The 27,645-nt window shown below is 46.8% G+C and overlaps 2 protein-coding genes and 1 pseudogene across 3 annotated transcripts in view; 2 read left to right on the top strand and 1 right to left on the bottom strand.

The window, feature by feature from the left end:
- Window positions 1–23,177, bottom strand: part of ARMH3 (armadillo like helical domain containing 3) — a 200,653-nt gene extending 177,476 nt beyond the window's left edge. Inside the window, exons 1-5 of one of the 2 annotated variants that reach the window (XR_008627069.1) lie at window positions 22,962–23,177; window positions 12,721–12,833; window positions 9,230–9,286; window positions 8,974–9,120; window positions 5,426–5,533 (exon numbers count right to left, since the gene is read on the bottom strand). Coding sequence is in view for 1 of the 2 variants with exons in the window: in XM_055119462.1 (XP_054975437.1) it covers window positions 5,426–5,533; window positions 8,974–9,120; window positions 9,230–9,286; window positions 12,721–12,822 (414 nt within the window). In the remaining variant the exon portion in view is untranslated. The remainder of the gene's footprint in view (window positions 1–5,425; window positions 5,534–8,973; window positions 9,121–9,229; window positions 9,287–12,720; window positions 12,834–22,961) is intronic. The other variant, XM_055119462.1, reaches the window with a different exon arrangement.
- Window positions 1,261–2,419, top strand: LOC129399341 (40S ribosomal protein S3a-like; annotated as a pseudogene).
- A 94-nt stretch (window positions 23,178–23,271) lies between the features above and the next one.
- On the top strand, window positions 23,272–26,987 carry HPS6 (HPS6 biogenesis of lysosomal organelles complex 2 subunit 3). The gene has a single exon (XM_012934447.2). It carries the CDS (start codon window positions 24,449–24,451, stop codon window positions 26,840–26,842), a length of 2,394 nt encoding a protein of 797 aa, XP_012789901.2. The 5' UTR covers window positions 23,272–24,448; the 3' UTR covers window positions 26,843–26,987.
- Window positions 26,988–27,645: the final 658 nt, after the last annotated feature.

Here is a 27,645-nt window from a genome sequence, read left to right as displayed (position 1 = left end):
CGATAGCACAGCAGGTAGGGCTTTTGCCTTGCATGCGGCCGACCCGGGTTCGAGTCCCAGCATCCCATATGGTACCCCGAGCACCGCCAGGAGTAATTCCTGAGTGCCATGAGCCAGGAGTAACCCCTATGCATCACCGGTGTGACCCAAAAAGCAAAAAAAAAAAAGTAAACAAGACTGTATTTCTAGTCACAAGAACCATAAAATTATTTTCCCTTTTGTTGTTGTTGTTGTTGGTTTTAGGGCCATACTAGTGATGCTCAGGGCTTACTTCTATCTGGCTCTGTACTCAGGGATTACTCCTAGGAGGGCTTAAGAAATCATATGGGATGTCGGGGTCAAAACCTGGGTTAGCCACGTTCAAGGCAACTTCCCTACCCTCTGTACTATCACTCTGGATGTCAAATTTCAAAATGAAAGTCTAAACACTAATGATTATTAAATAACAATTTGTATTCATCCATTATCCACCCCCAACCCACTTATTCATGTTCAGGGTCAAAGGTAGCAAGATTGTATCCAACATCCAGGACACAAAGACCTCACCTCCCAATCCCCACACACAAACATACACACTCACACTAGGACAACTTGACATTGATGAACATGCACATCTCTGGGATGTGGGAGGAAACCAGAGTACTCCAGGATACCCACACTAACATGAGGAGAATGTGCAAGTTTCACACAGACACTAGTCCTGGCTGGGAATACCATTTTTTTCTCATCAATGTTATAATGAAACAACACTGAACAAGACAACTTTATTCCAGGACCTCCTATATATAACTCTAAGGCTTGTAAGGGAATGTTAGGCTAAATATAGAGACTTAGTAATCAGCAGCACATAGCAGCTAGAGCTATAAAAATAAAAATGGTATCTAGGATTTTACCATTATACATAGACTGAAAAGCTAAAATAAAAACTGATTCTAGATACTCAATCTCTGCATACTCATAACATTTGTGAGTGGCGGGATTTTTGAGCCACACCCTTTAGTACTCAGGGACTCCTAACTCTGCACTTCAGGAAATACTCCTGGCGGTGCACAAGGGACTATATGGGATGCTGGGCATCGAACATGGGCTAGCCACATGCAAGGCAAATACTCTACCCTACCTACAGTACTATCACTCCAGCCCCGATACTCCTAACTTTTAAAATAATTACCTAATCAGGGTCAGAGATATAATACAGAGGTTAAGACGTTTGCCTTACAGCTTTTGGCTCTCCAAGCGGCACCATGATGGTCGGCAAAAAAAATGCGCCTTACCAAAGGCGGTAAAAAGGAAGCCAAGAATAAAGTGGTTGATCCATTTTCTAATAAAGATTGGTATGACATGAAAGCACCAGTGACATTTAATATAAGAAATATTTGGAAAAATGCTCGTCACTAGAATCCAGGGAACCAAAATTGCATCCGATGGCCTCAAGGGTTGCATATTTGAATTGAGCCTTGCTGATCTGCAGAATGAAACTGCTTTTAGAAAATTCAAGCTGATTACGGAGGATGTTCAGGGCAAAAACTGCCTGACAAACTTCCATGGCATGGACCTCACCTGTGGACAAAATGTGCTCCATGGTCAAAAAATGGCAGACCATGATTGAGGCTCATGTTGATGTCAAGACTACCGATGGTGGGGGCTGGAGCGATAGCACAGCGGGTAGGGCGTTGCCTTGCACGCGGCCGACCCGGGTTCGAATCCCAGCATCCCATATGGTCCCCTGAGCACCGCCAGGGGTGATTCCTGAGTACATGAGCCAGGAGTGACCCCTGTGCATCGCCGGGTGTGACCCAAAAAGCAAAAAAAAAAAAAAAGACTACCGATGGTTATTTGCTTCACATCTGTTCTGTGTTGGTTTCACTAAGACGTACAAAAACCAGATTCAGAAGACCTCTTATGCTCATCATCAGCAGGTTCGCCAGATTCAGAAGAAGATGATGGAGATCATGACTCAAGAGGCGCAGACAAGTGACTTAAAAGAGGTGGTCGATATGGGGGCTGGAGTGATAGCACAGCGGGTAGAGCGTTTGTCTTGCACGTGGCCGAACTGGGTTCGATTCCCAGCATCCCATATGGTCCCCTGAGCACTGCAAGGAGTAATTCCTGAGTACATGAGCCAGGAGTAACCCCTGTGCATCACCCAAAAACCAAAAAAAAAAAACAGAAGAGGTGGTCAATAGAGGTGGTCAATAAATTGATTCCAGACAGCATTGGGAAACACATAGAAAAGGTTTGCCAGTCTATTTACCCACTCCATGATGTCTTTGATAGGAAAGTAAAAATGCTGAAGAAACCTAAATTTGAACTGGGAAAACTCATGGAGCTTCATGGTGAAGGTAGCAGTTCTGGAAAGCTACTCCAAAAGATAAAAAAAAGAAGAAAGAAAAAAGAGGGCAAAGGTTGTAAGCAGTAAACAACAGTAAATGTTGTTACTGTTTTCTTTAAAAAAGAAAAAAAAAAGTATGTGGGGCCAGAACAATAGTACAGTGGATAAAACACTTACCTTGCACACAGCCAACCCAGATTTGACCTGGCATCCCATATGGTGCCCCAAGCAATGCCAGGAGTGATTCCTGAATGAGGAACCCTTGAGCCATCACTGGGTGTTACCCAAAAACAAAAACAAAAATGTGGACCTGGCGAGATAGTACAGTGGTTGGGGCGCTTGCCTTGCATGCAGCAGACCCAGATTAGATCCTCAGTATGGTCCCCTGACCCTGCCAGCAGTAATTTCTGGGCACAGAGCCAAAAGTAATAACTGACCATCACCACATCACTGTATCACTGTCATCCTATTGTTCATCGATTTGCTCGAGTGGGCACCAGTAACATCTTTTGTCCCTGTCGAGTGTAAATGTAGCCCAATGGCGTCTGCTCACTCCAGGAACACGAAGAGCATGTTGTTGTTACTGTTTTTGGCATATTAAATACGTCACATATATACACAAATATATGTACAGTGATATCGTAAAGTACATGCCTTGCATGTGTGAAGCCTTGCATTTGATCCCCAGCACTACCCCCAACATCAATAACAAGTTATGACAAACACTGCCAGGTATAATTCCTTGTGCACACCTGACACAGTAACAAGTATGTAGGTCTCAGTACAGCAACAACTATGAAACCTGACACAAAAGATAAATACTTGATGGGGATGTGAAGATCCTGGAACCCTCATACAAACTAGTGAAGATATAAAAAAGGTACTGCATTTTGAAAAACAGATTGGAAGTTCCTCGCAATGTGAAACACAGAATTACCAAATGATCCAGCAATTCTATTCCTAGGTATATATCCCCCAAACCAGAAAATACTTGTCCACATAAACTTTTTTTTTCCCCGCTTTTGGGGCCACACCCAGCAATGCACTGAGCTTACTCCTGGCTCTACACTCAGGAATCACTCCTGGAGGTGCTGGGGGACCATATGGGATACTGGGAATCGAACCCGGGTCGGCCGCATGCAAGGCAAACGCCCTACCCACTGTGCTATCACTCCAGCCTCCTGTCCACATAAACTCTTATAAGTAAATGTTGACAGTAGTATTATTCACAATAGTTCAAATGTTCAAACATGATAAATATCTATGAACTGATGAACTGATAAATTATGTGGTATATTCATAAACTGTAGTATAGTCCTAGAGGAGAAAAATAATCAGAAATTTTTTTAGAAGAAATGAGAGGCTGGGAATGTAGCTTGATGTATAAGACCCTGGGTTCAACTCCAAACTACTAAAACAAAAATTACTAGTATATGCTACCCTGTAAATAAACATTGAAAACACTAGGTTACATAAAACACCAGACCCAAAAGACAACATATGATATGATTCCAATTATATGACATTTCCAGAATAGCAAATCCACAGAGACAGAAAACAGACAAATTAATGGCTGCCGAGAGATGAAAAGAAGAAAAAAATGAGAAATTTTTCTAATATTTGTTTTGTTTTGGGGCCACACCCAGTGTTACTCAGGGCTTACTGCAGGTTTTGCACTCAGGGATCATTCCTGGTAGGGCTTGGGAGACCATACTGGGTGCCAGGGATTGAACCTAGGTTGGCATGTGAACAAAAAATGTTCTACCCTCTGTACTGTATCTTCAGCCCATTTACAAATGATTTTTAAGGTGGTATAAAATGTTCTGAAATTAACAATGGGGGCAGAAGAGGTAGTACAGCAGGTAGGGTGCTTGCTTTGCCAGCGGCCAACCCAGGTTTGATCCCCAGCATGCTATATGGATGGCCCCCATGTTCTGCCAGAAGTAATTCCTGAGTATAGAAGTGGCAGAAACAGGAGTAACCTCTGAGCAGCTCCAGGTATGGCCCAAAAACCAAATTAATTAATTAATTTATTTATAGTGATGGTTGTACAAAACCACTTAATTGTTAACTATTAAAAGGGTGAACTGTATTGAGGGGCTGCAGCAATAGCACAGTGGGTAGGGCGTTTGCCTTGCACGTGGCCGACCCGGGTTCGAATCCCAGCATCCCATATGGTTCCCCGAGCACTGCCAGGAGTAATTCCTGAGTGCATGAGCCAGGAGTAACCCCTGTGTATCGCCGGGTGTGACCCAAAAACAAAAACAATAACAATAAAAGGGTGAACTGTATTGTATGTAAGTTATACTTTAGTGAAGCTTCTATTTAAAAATAGCCCCTTTCAAGAGGCTATATAATCCAGTAAGTAATGCAAGTACACAAGGCCTGGGTTCTATCCCTGGCGTCCCATAAGTTCCTCAAGCACTGCCAGGATAACTGCTGAATGCAGAGCCAGGAGTAACCCCTGATCATCATAGGGTATAGCCAAAAAAAAAAAAAAAAAAAAAAAAAAAAAAAACTCTGGATACAATAAATGTCATTTTGTTAAAAAAGAAAGTTTCAAGTTTAGAGAGTTAAAGTTATTTTTATGTTATACAGAATCAGTTATAATTTATTTAAATTCTTTAGTGCTGTTAAGAATGCATGATCATGGGGCTGGAGCGATAGCACAGCGGGTAGGGCGTTTGCCTTGCACGCGGCCGACCCGGGTTCTAATCCCAGCATCCCATATGGTCCCCTGAGCAACGCCAGGGGTAATTCCTGAGTGAAGAGCCAGGAGTAACCCCTGTGCATCGCCGGGTGTGACCCAAAAACCAAAAAAAAAAAAAAAAAAAAAGAATGCATGATCATCTGATATAAAATAACTGCTAAGTCTTTATGCTACAGGTAAAAAAATGTCTCAATTCAAATTTGAATTTCAAATTTTCCTTTATTTAGGTAAACCAAAGAGGTAAGATTAAAAAATCCCAATGCAAGACCAAACTCAATCATTGTTATGAGTCCAAATCTCCTAGTTTATCAGTCTGCAGATGGTTTCCACATGCAGCTGTCAGAAGCAGCCACTGCCAGGTATATCTGCAGCTAATGTCTCACCTTCATGCACAGCTCCGCCTTGTCAAAGCCCATCAACATGTTGATAATGTCAAACCCAGAGGTAGATTTATTCTTCTGATGAACTCCTCGAATAAGTGCACACAAGGTCTGCAAAATAAGAGAAAATACTTTCTAGAGAAAAAAAAAAAAATCTCAAAATAAACTTCGCATTGCAATCTCAGACACTCTCAAAAATGACATTTATGTGCTATTACTGAGTTCCAAAACAGTCTAAATCTTGGGGCTAGAGAGTTACTATAGAGGGTAGGGAGTTGGCCTTGCATGTGGACAACCCAGGTTCAATTTCCAGCACCCTATATGGTCACAGGAGCCTGCCAGGAGTGATCCCTGAGCATTCACAGGTATGACCCAAAACAAACAAACAAAAAAAAAAGGATCACTTCTTTTTTAAGAACCATATAGAATGCCAGGACTTGAACCCAGATATGCCACATGCAAGGCAAGAACCCTACGCACTGTTCAATGAGAGGAGGGCTTGGTGACACAGTGACACTCAGGTAAGCAATGCGGGAGGTCAATAGGACTATATCCTGTAGTACTTGGGGAGAAGAGTGATTTTTGTTGTTGTTCGTTTGAGTGACAGGCCCATTTGAGAATCTGATAAAAGCCATTTCTTTTTTTTTTTTTCTTTTTGGGTCACACCCAGCAATGCACAGGGGTTATTCCTGGCTCATGCACTCAGGAACTACTCCCTCCTCGGGGGACCATATGGGATGCTGGGAATCGAACTCAGGTCAGCCACATGCAAGGCAAATGCCCTACCCGCTGTGCTATCGCTCAGCCCCAAAAGCCATTTCTTAATGTATATATGGACACAAAATATTTTTCAGGGAGTCAAAGAACACCTTGGATTAAGAATTCCTTAGAAACACACAAAAGAATCTCGGAACCAAGCAGCTTGCTGCAGAGATGCCAGGCCGAGTTCATTGGGGTGCCTCAGACAAGAGCAGGCATCGTTCCTCCACCTCCTCACTAAGAATCCCAATGGCCACCAACTTCCAGAACCCAGTGAAAAGCGCAGGTACTCGATACAGTGATGGCAAACTCCAGGCCTCAAGGGATAGGAGAACGGGCCGGTCCTTCTCATCTTCTCATCCCTATGGGACTCTGGAGGTCACACCCATTAGCTGCCTCTGGCTGCTATTTAAGGTCCTTAATGGCCATGATCCAGAGACACACAGAAGAATCTCGGAACTGAACAGCTCACTGCAGAGATTTCTCCAGACCCTAATTATATAAAATTTTAGAATTCTAGGAGTGCACGGTCACTCTTGCAGCCGCACAACATCTTATGCTACTCATAACAAGCAATACAAAATAAATTATCTAGCATCTGCCTTTTCAGGTTTGAGTGGTGTAGAAAAATTCAAAATAATGGTGATAGGTGCGAGGCTGCTTTTGCAGTCACACAACACATCATAAGACACTCACTACCCATTCTCCATAATTACAACACCACATGATGGGGTTCAGATAGCAGGCAACAAATCATAGAGGGAAATATATATATATATATGCATATATACATATTTTCAGATATATATACCAACGCTCACATCACCCAAACTTTAACAACACATGAGTGATATCCTATAGAATATCTAAATGGCTCCTGCCAAAACAGAACAATCTTCACACTGTTTCCTATATGAACACTATTTTTTTTTTTTTTTTTTTTTTGCTTTTTAGGTCACACCCGGCAATGCACAGGGGTTACTCCTGACTCATGCACTCAGGAATTACTCCTGGCAGTGCTCAGGGGACCATATTGGGTGCAGGGAATTGAACTCGGGTCGGCTATTTGCAAAGCAAACACCCTACCCGCTGTGCTACTGCTCCAGCACTATGAACACCTTTTTGTAAGCATGTTCAGCAGTTCTTCATAACAGACAATATGAAATATATTGTATCGGTTGTGTTTGGGACAGAGATTGGGGCTTTGGGATGGAAACATCCTGAATTTGGTGGTAAGAAGGTATAATGGTGGTGGGATGGGTGTTTGAACATTAAATGTAAACAAATATTGTGAATTAACTTACAAAATAATTTTTTTTTTTTTTTTTTGCTTTTTGGGTCACACCCAGCAATGCACAAGGGTCACTCCTGGCTCATGCGCTCAGGAATCACCCCGGGCGGTGCTCAGGGGACCATATGGGATGCTGGGATTTAAACCCGGGTCAGCCGCATGCAAGGCAAACGCCCTACCCGCTGTGCTATCACTCCAGCCCCAAAATTAAAAAAATTTTAAATGGTGATGGGAAGATGTAATGGTGGTGGGACTGGTGTCAAAATAATGAATGTAATCCATTATTGTGAACAACTTTATAAAAAAAAATTTTTTTTTTTTTTGCTTTTTTGGGTCACACCTGGAGATGCACATGAGCTACTCCTGGCTTTGCACTCAGGAATTACCCGTGGCGGTGCTCTGGGGACCATATAGGATGCTGGGAATTGAAACCAGGTCGGCCGTGTGCGAGGCAAACGCCCTACCCACTGTGCTATTGCTCCAGCCCCCAAAAAAATTTTTTAACTTTACTGAGAATTCAAACAAATGGAATCTTATGATTTGGGCTACTGACTTAATAAAGCAAACAGTTGGGACTGGAGTGATAGCACAACGAGTAGGGCATTTGCCTTGCACGCGGCCGACCTGAGTTTGATTCCCAGCATCCCATATGGTCCCCCAAGCACCGCCAGGAGTAATTCCTGAATGCAGAGCCAGGAGTGACCCAAAAAAGCATCAACAACAAAAAAAAGCAAACAGTTAAACGGAAAAAAAAAAAGAATTCCTCAATCTAGGGGTTAGGGATATAGCTCAACAGCAGAGCACCTGTCTTGTATGTTTGATGGTCTGCATTCAAGTCACAGCACTACAAAAAAAGAACTCCAACGCTAGTGAGGAAATACAGGGGGTAAGGCTCTTGCCCTGTATGTGGCTGACCCCAGTTCAATCACCGACATCACATACAGTCCCCTGAACACTACCAGGAGTCAGAGCCAGAAGCAGTCACTGAGAACTGTCAGATGTGGCCCAGACCCCAACCGACCCCCCAAAGTAATACTATCTTTTAATCTTCGCTATAAAGTAAACATCCCAACCTTAATTTCCTTTCTTCAAGTAATAAGAATTCTGTCAAACCAATTACATACATGGACAAACTACAAGTGAACAAAGTGCTGCCAGAGCAATAGTACAGCAGATAGGCTGCTTGCCGTGCAGGTGGCCTATGTGAGTTCAATCTCCAGTATTCCATATGATCCCTGAAGCCAGCCAAGAATGATTCCTGAGCACAAAGCCAGGACTAACCCCTGAACACCACCAGGTATTAACCAAAAAACAACAACAAAATGGCTAATGTAGGCATTCATTTGTCTAACAAGGAAGATAGCCAAGCAAACAAAGATTACTTAAATGACGAAGACAGAAAACCCTATACCAAAGGGCAACTTTAGATTGCTCAGGTTCCAACAAGTGTGTTTTGTTTCTTTTTCCTATTAAACACTTCCCCAGTCTCCCAGCCATGTACCTGTAAAGCATTGACAACTCGAATCGGATGCTCTTCTCCCAAAGCCTGGATGCAGTGTTGAAACAAGCAATTAATATTGTCCTTAATCTTCATTAACTCCTCGCCATCAAGAGATTCCAGCTTGTCTTCCAGGTACTCTAAATTCACCTACAAGGAAACAACAAAGGCCTCAGTATATTTTTAGCATAGCACCCAGAACTCATGAGAGATGTAATCTAAGTTAACAAGACAATACACAGATGTCATCAAGTCTTACCTTCATGAGGAAGAGTTCCTCCCAAAATCGAGGAGTGCACTTACTGGGGTCCTCTGCCTGAAACCAGAAGACAAGCAAATTCAACATCCCCAGCTAAGACCAAAGCATTAAGAACACAAATAAAGGTGGAAATATGGCCCAAAAGGCTGAAGAGTATCTCTGAATACAGGAGTCACGGACTCATCCCTGGCACCACAATCTATCTCCTAGTACCACCGAGTATGCCCACGGCAAAAGAAAGAAAAAATTATACACACACACACACATACACACACACACACACACACACACACACACACACGAGTCACTACTCATAATCAACCACAATTTTCTTAATTAACTTTAAAAATGTATTGTAAACAATTGCAACGAGAAAGAAAATAAACTTGAGGGCTCTCTTTTTCCCAAAAGATGACACTACACTTGTAAATATACTCCCAGCACCAAGAGTTAAATAAAGGTTCACAGAATCTCTTTCAAATATTTCTGTTCTAGAAAGAAGCAAAGCTAACCTTCAGAATATGTTAGTCACGTTATATGTCGCATAGCATTTGAATGGTTACTCAGTTTTTAATCACATTCACAAACTGTGCCTTTCAGAAAGAGGGTTCAAAAGTTAAGTAATTTACGCAGTACAGGAACTTGAACCAAGATCACCTAAATAATACTGTCATGGGAGGTTGGTTTGTTTTTTTGGGTTCTTTTGGGGGCTTTTTTTGGGGGGGGGCATACCTGGCAATACTCAGGGTACCGTGTAGTATATGGTATTGAACCCAGTGTTTCCACATGCAAAGTACTTCAGCCCTTTAAGTTAAAAAGCTAGCCAGCCAGGGGGCTGGAGCAATAGCACAGCGGGTAGGGCATTTGCCTTGCACGCGGCAGACCGGGGTTCAATTCTCAGCATCCCATATGGTCCCCTGAGCAATGCCAGGAGTTAATTCCTGAGTGCATGAGCTAGAAGTAACCCCTGTGCAGCGCTGGGTATGACACAAAAAAGCAAAAAATAAATAAATAAACTAGCCAATATTTTTCACAATATTGTATACTAATTTTTGGGGGGTGGTGAGGAGGAAGATGTGGGGGGATTGGTTCTTGGGTCACACCTGGTAGTGCTTAGGACTTATTTCTGGCTCTTTAATCAGGAATCACTCCTATTGGATATGCAATGCCAAGGACTGACACTGACCAGAGCCAACTGCATGCAAGGCATGCACCTTATACTTACTATCTCTCTGGCCTGTTATTAACTATTTCTGAGCCAGAGCGACAGTACAGTGGTTAGGTGTTTGCCTTGCATGTAGCCGAGTCGGGTTCAATCCCCAACATCCCATATAGTCCCCAGCACCGCCAGGAGTGATTCCTGAGTGCAGAGCCAAAAGTAACCCCTGGGCATTGCTGGGTAAAGCAAAAAATAAATGAACATTTAACTATTTCTATAACACTTCAATATGTCAATATGGATTGCATCCTCTGTGTGTGTATATATATATATATTTTTTTTTTTTTCAGTTCTTGGGCCACAATCAGCAATGGTCAGGGCTTACTCCTGGCTCTAAACTCAGGCATCACTCCTTGCAGGCTTGGTGGACCACATGGGGTGCCAGGATGGAACCCGAGTTAACTGTGTACAAGTGACTATACCTATCCACTATACTACTGCTCTAGTCCCATCCTCTATGCAAAGATTTTAATATGCTTTTTCCCTAATTCAACCAGGTCCAAAAGGTTGGCAAAATATAGTTCTAAAATCCATAATTTTTTTCTTTTTTTTGCTTTTTGGGTCACACCCAATGATGCACAGGGGTCACTCCTGGCTCTGCACTCAGGGATTACCCCTGATGGTGCTCGGGGGACCATATGGGATGCTAGGAATCAAACCCGGGTGGGCCGCGTGCAAGGCAAACGCCCCACCCGCTGTGCTACCAGCCCTAAAATCCTTAATTTCTTAGCAAAAATTTCCACACAGAAATTCTGCAGATTTCTGATTGATAAGCAATGTAAGTAAAATAGCTGCTTCAAAGCAAATTCAATAATTTTACTATTTCCTTAACCTTAAATTGATCTTTTCAAGTTATTACCAAGTATCTTTATTAGATAAGAATTGATATAGGAGGCTTTCAGGGGGAGGGGGCCAGAGAGACAGTACAACAGGCAGGGCACTTCTCTTGCATGCAGCTGACCCAAAAATAAAAAATAAAATGTAAAATTAAAATTAATTGCCAGAGAAATAGTACAGGAGGTAAGACAAATTTGCCTTGCAAGTTGCTCACTCTAGTTCAATTTCCCAGCACCAAGGAAGACAAGTCCCGGGGCTGAAGACAGTACAGCAGGTAAGGTGCACAAGGTGGACCCCAGGGACAATCCCTGGCACACATGCAAAAAAACCAGGAGAGATCCCTGAGTGCAGAGCCAGAAATAAGCTCTGATCAGAGTCAGGTTTGCCCCAAACCCCACCCCATCCTCTCCAAAAAAAAGAGAGTTTTTTTCCCTCCCACTTTATTTAAACACCATGGTTTACAAAGTTTTTTATGATGATTTATTACAAGAATTCAATATTCCAACACCAATCCCACCACCACTGCCACCTTACCTCTACCCTTGTCTCCAATTTCCCAACCACCCTTCAAGCCTACCCCCATAGCAGGCCCACAATAATTTATTTCATATTGCTTTTTACCACTAAATGGCTAATGGAACAATCAAAAATTATTTCAGGAAAAGAAAATTTGTGAAAACTGCTATATCTCACCATAGAGACATTAAATCCTTGTCTGAGGTTTTACTAAGCTGTTGCTGCAAATTAAGCCTTCTTTGTTAATGATTTTGTTAGTTGAGATTGGTTGGCTTCTGTTACATTCCCATCCAATCTGGTGTGCTCCTACTGAGATGTTAGGATAGTAAAGTTTGGAGGTTGCAAATGCAGCCATAAACTCCAAAAAATCCAGAATATTTAATTGGGCAGTCCAGCGAGAGGTATGGTGGCACTTCTTGGGGTGTGACTGCGACTGCCAGGGAGACAGTATTTCCTGAAAATATTCAAAGTGAAGCTTCCCCTGCCCTGCCCCCTCAAGTCAATTGTTTTACTCAGCTGATGGCAATAATCATAAGGACAAATAACAACAATCTACATGATATATATATATATACATATATATATATATAAAGAGTTTTGCTTTGGTTTTTTTTTGGGGGGGGTAGTGGGGGTTTGAGTCACACTTGGGAGTGTTCAAGGGTTACCCTGTCTCTGTGCTCAGGGGTCAATGGATGTGCTCAGGGGACCATGTGGTGCCAGGGAGAGAACCAGAGTTGTACCCTAACCCCTGTACGATCTTTCCAGCCCACAAGATAGTATTTTCTCCCACTCCCCCCCTCACTCCCTTATTTTCTCCCTCTGAAGAACTAAAAGGGGGCAGATAAAGGTGGCCTTATTTCTCACTTTGCAACAATAAACTAAGTCAGAGTGTACAGGAAGTCAGGGTTTCAGGCCTTACCATGAAGATTTCATCATACATCAACACGACTTTTTCCTTCAATGGTTTTTTGGATGCTGAAGATTTCCGGAGCAAACCCCCTCGTTTCTCTACCTGTGACATGGTTAGAGAAGCTGTGAAGAAAAAAATAAGTCAGTGCTAGAATTGCTAGAGAGCCTCCACACTAAAATACCTTTCAATAGAAAACTTTTAGGGAGAAGTAATGATAAATAGCCAGCATCCTGCATATCTGTCCAACACCACATCCCCTGAAGAGGCAATGTCACGGTTTAAATCATTACTTGGCCTACAGCACAACACATCTGACATCCTTAAAACATGCCAGTAGATGAGGCATAAAGAAGATCCAAAACCAAGCAGAAAAGTATAACTAGCTCCATCTATAATAGGTCTGGTCATATATTTGAGGTTGATGGAAAGTAGGCTGCAAAGCACACACAACCCACAGTCTCATGGTAAAGTTAAATTTCAAGTATTGATCGAGCTTGGGACCATTAAGGCAGGAAGTGTGCTGCAGACTGATGTGCTCTATTGATTTCCCCAAAGTAAGTAGGGTCCTCATCATTGCAAAGTACTTGGCCTTCACTGCCTCATAAATCACACTGCACTTGACTGTCTTCAGAAATTCCTCTTAGAAAGAGACCCAAGGCAGAAAATAATAGTTATGAAAGTCAGAAATTAAATTTGATTTCAAAGTAACTAAATATATCAATTTACTCCTTTGAACTGAATTATATGTAATACAACTGTTGATCAAATTTCAACATTTTTTTATTTCTATATAAAAACAGTTCTATGAATCATGCCCGTATTTTCCCATCTTGCTTCAAGGAAATCTCAATTTTTTTTCAACAGGAACTTGAAATACCACAAATCTCACCTATGAACGTACACATATACCTCACACCTCAGAATCTGTTATTGACAATTTTTTTTGTTTTGAGGCTACATATAGTGTTCAGGGGAACTACTCCTGAGTCTGTTTGTTTGAGACTGTTCCAAGTGGAAGGGACTCTGCAGTTTTGGGTATCAAACCCAGACCTCCATAGTTCAAAGCATGTGCCCAGGGATCATTCCACTAAGCTCTCTCTAGCACTTGACAACATTTTTAATTTAAATCCTTATCTTTAGAGGCTGAGGAGATAGTCCAAAGAGTTGGGGTGCATGCATAACATGTCGGAGGCCTAGATCAACGATGGCATAGCCAGGAGAGATTCCTGGGAATAGCCCCCAGCACAGCAAGTGGGGTCACATTTAGTGACAGTCAGGTGCTGCTGATTCTGCCTGGGGGTTGCCCCTGGTGGTGCCCAAGCCTTTGTTTGGTGCTGGAGACTAAACATGCCAGGCAAGTGTTTTAAGCCCTGTCCTCTCTCTCCAGCCCAGGCCCTTTCTGTGGCTTCACTAAGTTCTCAAATTCCACTACAGTCCAGAGAAAACTGAAGGCAAAATTAGCAACCACAAAAAGAGAATATTCTTTTGGCCAATTTATATTATATTGATCATGGCTTTGCCTTAGAGCATGAAATACGCCCTCTGTTCAAAACATTGCTGTGTCTTTTAAATAGGCTGTCAAGAATAAGATGTCCTTATCGAGATAAAATAAATTGGAAATCAAGAAGACCCTATTAAAATAAATCAAAAGCAATGCAATTCTAAGCTTAGTGGATATAGATCTTCTGTGTACTCAACTTCAACCAGTTGATTAGGAGAAATTGTGGGAATCACAATTCCTAGATGTGAAAAGCTCATGTTTACAAACATCCCTCCCAGAGAATTTATAATTGGATTACAGCTAATCAATGTCCACCCCCAAATCTAATACATTCACTTTCTCTATTTCAGAATCAATATTCACTGATAAGAAACAGGAAAAGAGAGAAAAACAATCCTAATCCAAAGCACCAAATTTCCTAAGAAATTTAATTCTTTTCATCACACTTCCTTCTATCTGAAGCAGGATCAAAATCAACCAAGGGTCTCTGCTCATTACTCTCTGTCATTATCTTAGGCAACTGGAATTTACCACCCAAACAGAAATGTGACTGGCTCTGACACCACCATGACTCTTCCTGCCATAGAAATGCTCTAAGAAGAGCATTTCTAGGATGGTGGAGTAGAAAAGAGAAAACTCTCAGAGAAGCTGTTTTGTTTTGATGCGGGAGATCTCAGAAATTAAGCTCGTACTCCTAAATTTGATAGAAAAAGATCTGAATCATAAAGGGGCAAAATGCATAACATCACTAAAAGAGAGCAATCTGTTTACAGATCCCAGAGATTTTTTTTTTCCTCTTTTACAATCCCCATCTACTGTAGAGTGTGGTGTTCTCCAACCTTGGTAGACCTAGAGGCCAGAGAAAATAAGAAATAATTCACAGACCAGCTAACAACTGAAACAGAAAAATCAACATAGATAGTATTTTATTAAATTAAATGTTAACTACAATAAAGCTCCTAAATCATGTAGCCACTACCTGATTACAGACTGCCAAAAAATTTCCATGGAGAAGGGGCTAGAGAGATAGCACAATACCCAACCCAGGTTCAATCCCTGGCATCCCATATGGTCCCCGAGCACTGCTAAGAAAAATTCCTGAGTGCAGTACCAGGAGTAATCCCTAAGCATCACCAGGTGTAATCCAAAACAGGAAAAAGAAAAGACAAAAATAAATAAATGTCAATGGACCAGAGACCACAAGCTGAGAAACAGGGATACAAAGAAGCACCAGCTGAGTGATGGAGGTGTCCACCAGAGAACACTAAGTCACTGTGCATCTCAGTGTTCTTCCAAGTAAAACAAGGGAACTGAACTAGACAAACTACTTGATGATTCCCTCAGTATCAAAGAAATATCACAAATACAAAAGGAATATCCAAATATTGTATGTTTGGGGGATACACCCAGCAGTGCTGAGGGTTACTTCTGGCTCTCCACTCAGAAATCACTCCTGGTGGTGCTCAGGGGACCATACAGGATGCCAGGGGTCAAATCCAGTCAACCAAGTGTAAGGCAAGCACCCTACCCACTGTACTATCTCTCCAACCCCAGGAATATGCAAATACTATAAAGCATTACTTCAGGCACTATAGTTTTAAGAAGGAAACTCTAGACTCAATCCTTAGGGAGCTCAGAATCTACTAACAGAGACTCACACAGAATAACCCATAGGGGCCAGAGAGATAGCTCAATGGGTTGGAGCTCAAGCTTTCCATGCAAGCCCCACAGGAAGCAACTCCCTAGCATTAACTGAATAATAAATTCTAAACACAAGAACATCACACCAGGCAATGTTCAGGAGTTACTCCTGGCTCTGCACTCAGGAATTACTCCTGGCAGTTCGTAGGGGACCATATGGGATGCTGGGAATCGAACCCAGGGTCGGCCACATATAAGGCAACTGCCCTACCCTCTGTGCTATCGCTCCAGCACCCCCACCCAAAATTTTTAAAAGACATTTTTATGTGAATCCGGGTGATAATTAAATAAAATATTTATACAAATCAAAGATTTTTCTTCACAGTTTTAATAACCTATGCACTAGAGGATACAGCTATGAACTTCTGAAATGAAAGCAAACAAGGAGCAGCCCTGAGTGCAGCTGAGGTGCTCCCCTCAAAAAAAAAAAGGGGGGGCCAGACAGATAGTACACTCCCCCAAAAAAGTTTCTACAGGGCCACTGGAGATAGCTCAATGGGCTGAGAGCGTGCTTTGCATGCAGGAGACCCGGGTTCAACCACTAGTATAAGTCTCCAAGCACTGCTGAGCACAATCCCAAGATCCCCAGAGAACAGAACACAAGGCCAGAGGTAGCTCCTGAGCACCAAGCACCACTGGGTACAGGCCCTCTTCCCCCCAAAAAACAACCATGGAAAACCTAAACTTAAAATCATTCATATCAATATTTATACCCTATCCAAGAACTCAGTCAATAAATATTATCCCTATTTTCTAATGCCAGAACAGAACAGAGCTGACTAGGTTTTTGTTTTGTTTTGTTTTGTTAATTTATTCATTTTTTAATTAGTGAGTCACCGTGAGGGTACAGTTACAGATTTACATATTTTCGTGCTTGTGTTTCCCTCATACAATGTTCGAGAGCCCATCCATCCACCGGTGTCCATTCTCCACCACCGATGAACCCAGTATCCCTCCCATCCCCCAATCCCATTCCCCCATCCCACCCCACCTCTATGGCAGGGCATAATTTGTTCTCTCTCTCTCTCTCTCTCTCTCTCTCTCTCTCTCTCTCTCTCTCTCTCTCTCTCTCTCGCACGCGCGCGCGCATTTTGGGTGTTGTGGTTTGCAATAGGGGTATTGAGTGGCCATCATGTTCAGTCTCCAGTCTTCTTTCAGCACGCATCTTCCTTCCCCCGAGGAATCTCCAATCACATTTTACTTGGTGTTCCTTCTCTATCTGGGATGCCTTTCCCCCAGCATGTGAGGCCAGTTTCCAAGCTATGGAGCCAACCTCTTGGTATTATGTACTACTATTCTTGCGTGTTAGTCTCCTACTCTGTTATTTTATATTCCACAGATGAGTGCAATCTTTCTATGTCTGTCCCTCTCTTTCTGGCTCATTTCACGTAGCATGATACTTTCCATGTTCATCCACTTATATGCAAAGTTCATGACTTCATCTTTTCTAACAGCTGCATAGTATTCCATTGTATAGATGTACCAAAGTTTCTTTAACCGGTCATCTGTTCTCGGGCACTCAGGTTTTTTCTAGATTCTGGCTATTGTAAACAGTGCCACAATGAACATGTAAGTGTAGATGTCATTCCGACTATATTTTTTTGCTTCTCTGGGATATATTCCCAGAAGTGGTATTGCTGGACCAAATGGAAGCTCAATTTCTAATTTTTTTTTTTTTTTTTTTTTTTTGCTTTTTGGGTCACACATGGCGATGCACAGGGGTTACTCCTGGCTCATGCACCCAGGAATCACTCCTGGAGGTGCTCAGGGGACCATATGGGATGCTGGGAATTGAACCCGGGTCGACCGCATGCAAGGCAAACGCCCTACCCGCTGCGCTATCACTCCAGCCCCCTCAATTTCTAATTTTTTGAGAATTGTCCATATTGTTTTCCAAAGGGGCTGGACCAGTCGGCATTCCCACCAGCAGTGTAGAAGGGTCCCTTTCTCCCCACATCCTCTCCAGCAGCAGTTGCTTTTGTTCTTTTGGATGTGTGCCATTCTCTGTGGTGTGAGGTGGTATCTCATGGTTGTTTTGATCTGCATCTCCCTGATGATTAGTGATGCAGAGCATTTTTTCATGTGCCTTTTGGCCATTCGTATCTCTTCCTTGGAAAAGTTTTTGTTCTTTTCTTCGGCCCATTTTCTGATGGGGTTGGATGTTTTCTTCTTGTAGAGTTCAACCAGCCAGAGCTGACCAGGTTTAATTAGCCCACAAACTACTGCAGAGGGGGCTGGAGTGATAGCACAGCAGGTAGGATGTTTGCCTTGCACGCGGTCAACCCAGGTTCGATTCCCAGCATCCCATATGGTCCCCCGAGCACCGCCAGGAGTAATTCTTGAGTGCATGAGCCAGTAGTAATGCCTGTACATTGCCAGGTGTGACCCAAAAAGAAAAAAAACAAAACTTGTCACTTGTCACCTGTCATCCCATTGATCCTCGATTTGCTCGAGCAGGCGCCAGTAACATCTCCATTTGTCCCTGTCTCGTGCTAGTGTAGCCCAATGATATCTGCTCGCTCCAGGAACAGGAAGAGTTCCTGTTCATTCAAAAAAACTACTGCAGAGAAATTTCCATATCTTGTGTGTGCTCTGGAAAGTGTTGCTAACCATGTGGGTATTTAGCCTTTACCCCTAAGAGAAATAACTCAGGGATTTCCCAAGCCAACACAGCACATAGTGAGACCAGGTATTTCCCAGTCCCTACTCTATCTAGGTCTAATCACGCAGACTACATTCAATAGAAGTAATCCGGCTTTACAGGAGATAATTCAGTTCCACCCCTACTACACCCCAATCTACAGGACCTGCCTATGTACACAAGTAATGTAGAGGCTTAAATAAACATGACTAACTAAAGGTTCCCTATCAAATTATTTTATACAAGAAGAAATGTATCTGCACCTTCAGAAGAAACCAATTCCAAAGTGACAGAAGTATGGGAAATTGACTGAAAATCACTTTTTTCCTGACATCTCCCAGAATGAAAAGTCACTGTAAAGTCTCTTCTCAATGAGCAGGAGACTCTTGTAATTTAATACTGTCTGTCTCCTGCTCAAGCCCTGAACTTCCTCAAGCATCGAAATGTCATTCATATCTTCATTTTCTTTCCTGGTGAACCATACAAGTCTCATGAATGCAACCTAAGTATAAAATAAAAATTACAAGACTTCCATAATCCTCTGAAAGACCAAAACGTAACTGTAACTTTGAAAAGTATATTGAGGGACCACAGCAAAAGTACAGCAGATAGGGCACTTGTCTTTCACGTGGCTGACTTGGGTTTGATTCCTGGTACCCCATATGGTCCCAAGCCCCACCAGGAATAACCCCTGAGAGCAGAGCCCTGGGCACCGCCAGGTATGGACCAAATACAAAAAGAAAAGAAAATTGATCTTCAGTTAGTTTAGTGATTTTTAGTGGATTTTTTTTGTTGAGGGAGTCACACATAGCTGTGCTCAGGGCTGACTCCTGGGTCTGTGCTCAGGGATCATACCGGGAAGAGTCTGGGGGACCATATGTGGTGCCTGAGATGAAACCAAGGGTCTGCGGCATGCAAGCATCTTACCCCCTATCTCTAGGATAGGGGAGAAGGGTATTTTGGTTTGGGGTTCACAGCTAGCTGTGTTCAGAGCTTACTCCTGGCTCTATGCTCAAGGATCACTCCTGAAGATTCAGGGACCATATAGGGTCCTATAAACAGAACCTGGGTCAATGGCATAAAAGGGAATTGTCTTATCTGTTGTATTATTTCTTCAACCCCTAGTTTAAGAACTTATGAAAACTTTTTTTTTTTTTTTTTTTTTTTTTTTGCTTTTTGGGTCACACCCTGCAATGCACAGGGGTTACTCCTGGTTCTACATTCAGGAATTACTCCTGGTGGTGCTCAGGGGATGCTGGGATTCGAACCCAGGTTGGCCGCGTGCAAGGCAAACGCCCTACCCACTGTGCTATCGCTCCAGCCCCAACTTATGAAAACTTTTTAATAGAGGTAGTGAGACTAAAAAAGACTCAAATGGTTCCAACTATTACATGGAATAAGTGCATATACTTATATCTCCTTATAAATAAGCGAAATAAAACATTCTTCTCCAAGATTTTTTTTTTCATAATATGCCTTCATTTACTCCAAGTTCACTGTATATCAGTGTCATCCCATTGCTCATCGATTTGCTCGAGCAGGCACCAATAACACCTCCATTGTGAGACTTGCTACTGTTTTTGGCGTATGGAATACGCCACGGGGAGCTTGCCAGGCTTTGCCGAGCAGGCGAGATACTCTCAGTAGCCAGGCTCTCAGAGAGGGATGTAAGAATTGAACCCGGGTCAGTCGCGCGCAAGGCAAACACCCTACCCGCTGTGCTATGGCTCCAGCCCTACACTTGGAGTTAACTCCAAGTTATAACCTAAATAATATGCTCACTAGGTCTTACTAATAACTCCACGTGTAACCTGGTTACAGCATAACTGACGATCTCCACTATGCCTCTAACCACTCCCACCTCAACATCCACTCCAGGCCAAAGTGACAATACAGCAAGGTGCTTGTTTTGCATGAGGCCAACTCAGATTCGATCCCCAGCATCCCATACGGTTTTCCAACTCTACCAGGAGCGACTAATGAGTGCAGAACCAGAAGTCAACCCTCAGCTCTACCAGGTGTGGCCCAGGGGGAAGGAAAAAAAGGCTCTACTTTTCTAATTCATATCCTGGTCAATGAGATTCCCATTCACCTAATCTATCAAACTAGAAATCTTAGCCCAAATAATCACTAAGTCCTGTTGTATCTATCTCAGAAATATTTCTAAAATCCATTCTCCTCCTCATTCCCATTGTCACATTTTATTGACACTCTCAGTCAACCGCAACAACTTTAATTAGTCTCACAGCCACATTTCTCATTACTTTCATCTGTAGTTCTGTCACTCCCTCACACACACACACACACACACACACACACACACACACACACACACACACACACACACATCTCCAATAGCTTCCTACTCTTTTTAGTCTCATTTCCTTGCAATTTTCCCATTACATAGCCATCTGGTATTGGACAAGTTACTGACACTACAATATCATGTTTTGTTTTATTTTTTCTGGCAACACCTGGTTGTTCTCAGGGCTTACTCCTGGCTCTATCCTCAGGGATCACTCTGGTGGGCACAGGTGACCACAAGGAGTACCAAGAATCGAATCTGGGTCAGCCTCGTGCACTGGTGCATGACAAGCACCCTACCCACTGTACTATGGCTCTATCTCCTCATCATATTGTTTTTTCCCTCACATTCTCTCTCTATTTTTTTTTTTCTTTTTGGGTCACATCCAGCGATGCTCAGGGGTCACTCCTGGCTCTGCACTCAGTAATTATCCCTGGCGGTGCTCAGGGGACCACATAGGATGCTGGGAATCAAACCTGGGTCAGCCATGTGCAAGGCAAATGCCCTACCCGATGTGCTATCACTCCAGCCCCTTTCCCTCACACTCTCACTGTGCCTTTGTGCATGCTGCAAGCTCCAAACAGAACAAACGCCTTTCCTTACCCACTTTTCCTTCCCCATGCAAGCTCCTCCTCATTCTTCAACATTTACTCAATTATCTTGCCATGATGAAGCTTCCCTGCTCTTGGCCAATGCCAAAGGCCCCTTTGTGCAGCAAAAGTGCTTCATATGTAACACTCAGCACCACAATCTTCAAGTGAAAGTCTCTAATGTCCTTGAAGATACTAATTTTTCTGAAGTCCTTGAAGAAAGATACTCAGTGCCAGATATACATATAAATACTACTTAAGTGCTCACTAAATGAATATTCAGCCTTCCTCATTCTGGATAAATCTGTTTTGTGGCTATTTCCTCAACTCCTGGGGTAGGGCGGGCACCAGTGAGTACACGTGCACAGGCAGTGGACCAAAGGATGCCCAGTACTCCTTCCGGCTATCACCCTTCCAGCTATCACCCTCCCACCCCCAACTTGACTACTTTCTCTAAATGTTATGAATTCCTGAACTTGGCGCAATGTGCAACTCCAACTTTCTTGACCAAAGCTGAGTTTTCCAGGTTTTTCAAACTCTTTAACAAATGCTGTGAATAAATCGCTGCCAGAGCACCAATGAAAACGCCTGAAAACCTCCCTGCTAGTGAAGAGTGGGAAATCTTCACTAACTCGCCCTTTCCCTAACAGGGAGCCAGCTCTCCCCACCCGGCTCCATCATCGACACCCCGAAAAGCGTCACACGGCGTTCTGTGCCTATTTCTGTGCACACTGACCCATTCATTCAACGGGCGGCACCCCCAAAAACCACCCCCACGGACGCGTGTGCCCCAGACCGGCTCTTCCCGGTCTGCAGAGGAACAGAGCTCGGCGGAGCAAAGCAACAGATCTAACCGAGCTCCAAACTTTTCCTGGAGCGGCAGCACTGGGCAGGGTCTGGAGATCCAGAAGCACGCACCTGGGCCTGACCCTGGGGGGCGCGGGGCGGGGCGGGGGGAAACTTTGGAGCGCTCTCCTCGCCCCACGCCCCCGCCTACCCCAGGGAACCAGTTCCTTCTGGTTCCGTGCGGAAACGGGTTGGGGTCCCAGACTCGCCGCCCCGAAAGCCCGAGAGCCGCCGCCCAGCTCCGGGGACCGAACCGGGGCGGAACGGGCGCCCTTCCGGGCCACCTGCCCACCGGGACCGAGCCTCAGGCCTCCTGCCCCTTCTCCAGGGTCGAGCCCGGGCGCCGGCGACCGGGAAGAACCACCCGGGAGGGGGGAGGGGAGGGTCACCCCAGTGCTGGGGTCAAAGGTCGGAGCTCCGGGAGGGCTGGGCCGGCACCGGCGGGCGGCCGGAGGGACCGACCCGCTCCACGGCCCGCTCGGCCGCCCCCCCGGCGCAGCCTCCCCGCTGCACGCAGCCTCGGCGGCCCCCACAGCTCCCTCCCCGGCGACCCCTGAGCCGGCGCAGGCCCCGCCCCCAGAGCCGCCTCAGGAGCCCAGGCCTAGTGGTGACAGGAGCCGCCGGGGCCGGCCAGGTTCGGAGACCCGCCCGGGCGGCGCCGCTTACCGAGGCTCGGGCTCCTCCTCCACCTGCCGCGCCGCTCCCGGGGCCTCTCGCTCGCGTCGCCCCCGACGCCGCCGCTTCAGGATCCCGGACGCGCGCCCGAACTCTTCCCCCCACGGCGCGACCCTTCCCCGCCCGCCGTGCCCGGCCGGGTCCTAAAGCCCGCCCGCGAGAGCGCTGCGTCCACGCCCGCTTCCTGAAACGGACTCAGACCGCGATTCCCGGCGAGCATCGCAAAGACTACAACTCCCGAAATGCACCGCGGGGGAGGGGGGTGGGAAGGTGCCGCCGCAAAGTTACGCTCCCTCGTGAGGTTCCTGCTGGATGCGTCTGCAGTTGTTTGGTTTTTGTGGGGTTTTTTTGTTTGTTTAAGCGGTAGCGGACTTTTTGAACTAGGCAGTTCCACATCCAGGAATAAATGTTTTCTCTAGAAACGATAGAAAAGTATGGAAGGAATATTGCAACGTTGCGAGTGAAAGATTGGAAATAAGCTCATTCATGCAACAACTATGTATTTATGTCGAAGAACCACGTGTTAACTGGGCAAGGATTCTGTCTGAATCTTGGTTTCCTTATCTAAAAAATGGAAGATTATGACGGGGGTTGAGGATAGTACTGAGGTTAAGGCGCTTGCCTTGCACGTAGCCGACCCGGAGCACCGCCAGGAGCACTTCCTGAGTGCAGAGCCACGAGTAAGTCCTGAGAACTGCAGGGTGTGGCCCAAACACCGAAACAAGAGAAGCTTCCCACCCATCTGAAATAAACCTTTTCCATACCAGATTCCCCTATAATAAACCTTTTGAGCACTGCACTCAGATTGCCTGTGGTTGGAAACGCACTTCATCTACCCATTTGCAGGCAGTGTGAGTTTAGTCCGTTTACTTCATTTGTGTGTGTGTGCTCGCTTCATTTTCCTTATCTGAGACAGGAAGTAAGGGAGGCGGCAGTCTCACAGCGTAACTGCTATGGAAATATTCTGTATTCTGTTAAAATTGTCATCTCCATGAGGTTGAGGACTTTTTTTTGTCCAGGACTGTCCACCACTCCGAGCCCAGCACTTGATAGGTGCTCGATAAATTCTTCCCGGATCCATGAATGTTGGGGGTGGGAGAGCGAGGGCAGAAAGCCAGCGGAAAGCGCCGCTCTCAGCTTAGTGCTCAGCGGGGCTGGGGTCGCGATCCCTGAGCCAGAGCCTGGGCCGTGCCGCGCCTTCCTAGCGCGGGTCTGCAGCGCCGCGAGGCGCCGAGACCCACGGGTGTCCGGGAGGCCCCTCCCGCGGCTCCTCCCGGCGGGGCGTGGGCTGCCGCCGCCCCGAGCGCTGGGCTGGGCGGGGCCGAGCGGGATCTCTGACCCGGCCTCGGTCCACCTCATCGCCGCGGGACGGAAGTCTCCGGAGCGCCGCCGGCCGGCCCGCCCGCCCCGGGAGCACCCGCCCGAGAGCCGCGCCGAGCCCCCCGCGGGCCGCCCGGGCCCCGGCGAGCGGCAGCGCCATGAAGCGCGCGTGCTCGCTGCGGCTGCTCTCGGACCTGAGCAACTTCAGCGGCGCCGCCCGGCTCCGGGAGCTGCTGGCCGGGGACTCGGCCGTCCGTGTCCGCTGCAGCCCGGACGGCCGCCACCTGCTGCTGCTGCGCCCCCGGGGGGCGCCGGCTCCGCAGCTGCTGGTCGCGGTGCGCGGACCGGGTGCGGAGCTGGAGCGAGCCTGGCCCCCTGACCACCCGTCACCGCTGGACGCCTTCTTCCTGCCGTGGCCGCTGCGACCCGCGCTGGTCCTGGTCTGGGAAAGTGGCCTGGCCGAGGTGTGGAGCACGGGCCTGGGACCGGGCTGGAGGCTGCTGCAGAGCATTGAGCTGTGCCCGGGCGGTGGAGCCCGCGTGGTGGCCTTCGCGGCGACCCGAGGCCGCCTGGTTTGGTGCGAGGAGCGTCAGGCTGAGAGTTCGGGTGCTTTCAGTCACTGCGTGTGCACCAGAACCCTGGAGCCCAGTGGGGAGGCCGGTGCTAACGTGGGCCTCACACACACCCTGCTGCACCGTTGCCCGCCTTTTGCCCTGCTGGCCACCCGGAAGGACCTCTACCTGTTGCCCACTGATACCGCCTTGCCTGGTCTGGCTCACGTTCTGCTCATCTGGAACCCCAGCAAGGGCAAGGTGCTGGTAGCTGCCCCGTGCCTTGGCCTCTCCCACAGTAAGAGCCTGAATCCCAAACGAGGGGACACCTGGGACTTCCCCACCCTGCTTCGAGGCCTTCCTGGACTGCTGACCCCCAGGGAGCCAGTGGCTGTGCATTCCTGGGCCCCCGCTGCCCAGGGCCTGCTGTTGCTTGATATCAGGGGCACCGTGAGCTTGGTGCAAGCCCATGGTGGTGTCCGGGCGGTGGGTACCCTGCAGGAGGCCCCTGCAGGCCTGGCAGGGTCTGCAGCCCTGGGAACATTTCATGGCACGCTGGTCTGTGTGCTGGGTGCCACCATGGAGCTGCTGGACATGGGCAGCGGGCGGCTCCTGGAGAGGAAGGTCCTAAGCACAGACCGGGTACATTTGCTGGACCCCCCAGCCCCTGGTGCGGAGGATGAGGAATTGCTGGGGAGTTGCGGGGGCCTTCGTTTGCTCTCCGCCCTGGGTCTGTTTGGAATAAGCTGGGAAGCCCCCCGGGACCTTGCGCTTCCTGCAGCTGAAGATCTGGTGTTTGAGGAGGCCTGCGAGTACTACCAGCGGCGGAGCCTGCGCGGTGCCCGGCTCACCCCAGAGGAACTAAGACACAACAGCACGTTCCGGGCACCTCAAGCCTTGGCCTCCATCCTCCAGGGCCACGTGTCCCCCTCTACGCTCCTGACGATGCTGAGAGCCGAGCTTCGGGATTACCGGGGCCTCGAGCAGCTCAAAGCCCAGTTGATGGCTGGAGAGGAGGAGGAGACGGGCTGGACGGAGCTGGCCGAGCAGGAAGTGGCCCGCCTGCTGAGGACCGAGTTGACGGGAGACCAGCTAGCCCAGCTGAACACAGTCTTCCAGACTTTTCCTACAGCGGCCTGGGGAGCCATCCTCAGGGCCCTGCAGCTCCAGCCCGATGGCAGTGGCCGGCTCAAGTCCCAAGCTCCCCCTGACATGTGGAAGAAGGTACTAGCGGGTACAGCAGCTGGAAAGGAACCCCCAGCGGGGGTGCTGCCTCTCTTTGAACTTCTGTGCCAGTACCTCTGCCACCTGGAGCCGCAGTGGCTGCCACCCTTTGTGGAACTGGCACAGCAGCAGGGGGGGCCGGGCTGGGGGGCGGGAACCCCTGGGCTGCCGCTGTATCGGAGAGCCCTGGCAGTCCTAGGGGAGGAGGGGGCCAGGCCTGAGGCCCTGGAACTCGAGCTGCTCTTGGGCAGCGGGCGACCCAAAGCTGTGCTCCAGGCTGTGAGGCAGCTGGTGCAGAAGGAAGAGTGGGAGCGGGCCCTGGAGGCCGGCCTGGCCCTCGGTCCCTCCAGCCCCCTGCTTCAGAGCGAGATCTTCAAACTACTGTTGGCAGAATTTGCCCAGCACCGACGGCTAGATGCCCACCTGCCCCTCCTGTGCCGCCTTTGCCCATCAGACCTGGCTCCAGCTGAGCTCCTGCTTCTACTACAGACTCACCTTCCTGATGAGATGCGGCCCCCGACTCCATTCCCTGAGCCCGGGACAGACACCCCTCTCACCGTGGGCTTGCTCAGAGCCCTGCTGGAGCAGACGGGGGCGCCTGGGCGGCCTTCAAACTCAGTGCTAAGTCTATATGAAGACATCCTCTGGGACCTAGGCCCTCCGCCCCCCACCCCACCTCGGGGAGGACCTATGACGGCACTCCAGGCACCAGAACATCCCAGCCTAGAGGCCTGGACACCATCTGGACAAAACCTCTGTGCAACGGACACAAGCTGAAAAGCATCACAGTGACCGGGGAAGGGTGTCCAGGAGCTGAAAAAGCCCAAGATGGGCCCTGCATGTGCAATACTCTTCTGGAGCAATTTTAAGGCATATATATGTGATATTATGGCATAATAAATATATTCGGTCTTGTCTTCAAGTCTGTCCTGGCTTAAAGCTGAAATCCTAATTTTCCCAAGTGTTGGGAATGCCTTTTGTGATTTTTCATAAAGAGTCCTTTAAGCCGCAGAGTTAGCACTGGGGTTCATTTGCAGGCCTGGTTGGATTGCTGTCCTACAGGCAATCCTCCAAGCACTGCGAGGTGTGGTCCCAAAAACCGCCCCCCAAAAAGGAACCCTTTAGCATGTATACTGATGAGATGACTGTGGGGCTCATCACCAAGTAATAGAGGGTTGGAACTTTTTTTTTTTTTTTGCTTTTTTGGGTCACACCTGGCGATGCACAGGGGTTACTCCTGGCTCTGCACTCAGGAATTACCCCTGGCCGTGCTCAAGGGACCATATGGGATGCTGGGATTTGAACCCGGGTCGGCCACGTACAAGGCAAACGCCCTACCCGCTGTGCTATCTCTCCAGCCCGAGGGTTGGAACTTTTAAGTCCCACCCCTGACTTCCTGGGCTATATAAAAAGCTTCAGAAAATCCCCTCAATGATGTGATGAGCTGGAACTGGAGTAGGTACAGTAGGTAGGGTGTGGCTGACTGGGTTTGATCCTTGGCACCCTGTATGATTCCCCAAGCCCCACAAGGACTGAGCCCTGAGCACCACCAAGTGTGGCCCCAAAACAATAATAACATG

The sequence above is a fragment of the Sorex araneus genome, chromosome 11 (genome assembly GCF_027595985.1).
Source record: "Sorex araneus isolate mSorAra2 chromosome 11, mSorAra2.pri, whole genome shotgun sequence".
NCBI classification, from domain to species: Eukaryota; Metazoa; Chordata; class Mammalia; order Eulipotyphla; family Soricidae; genus Sorex; species Sorex araneus.
This window is presented reverse-complemented; position numbering and strand designations above follow the sequence as displayed.

Coding starts and splice junctions, on each gene's coding strand:
- HPS6 (XM_012934447.2), top strand. CDS start 24,449: ATGAAGCGCGCGTGCTCGCTGCGGCTGCTCTCGGACCTGAGCAACTTC.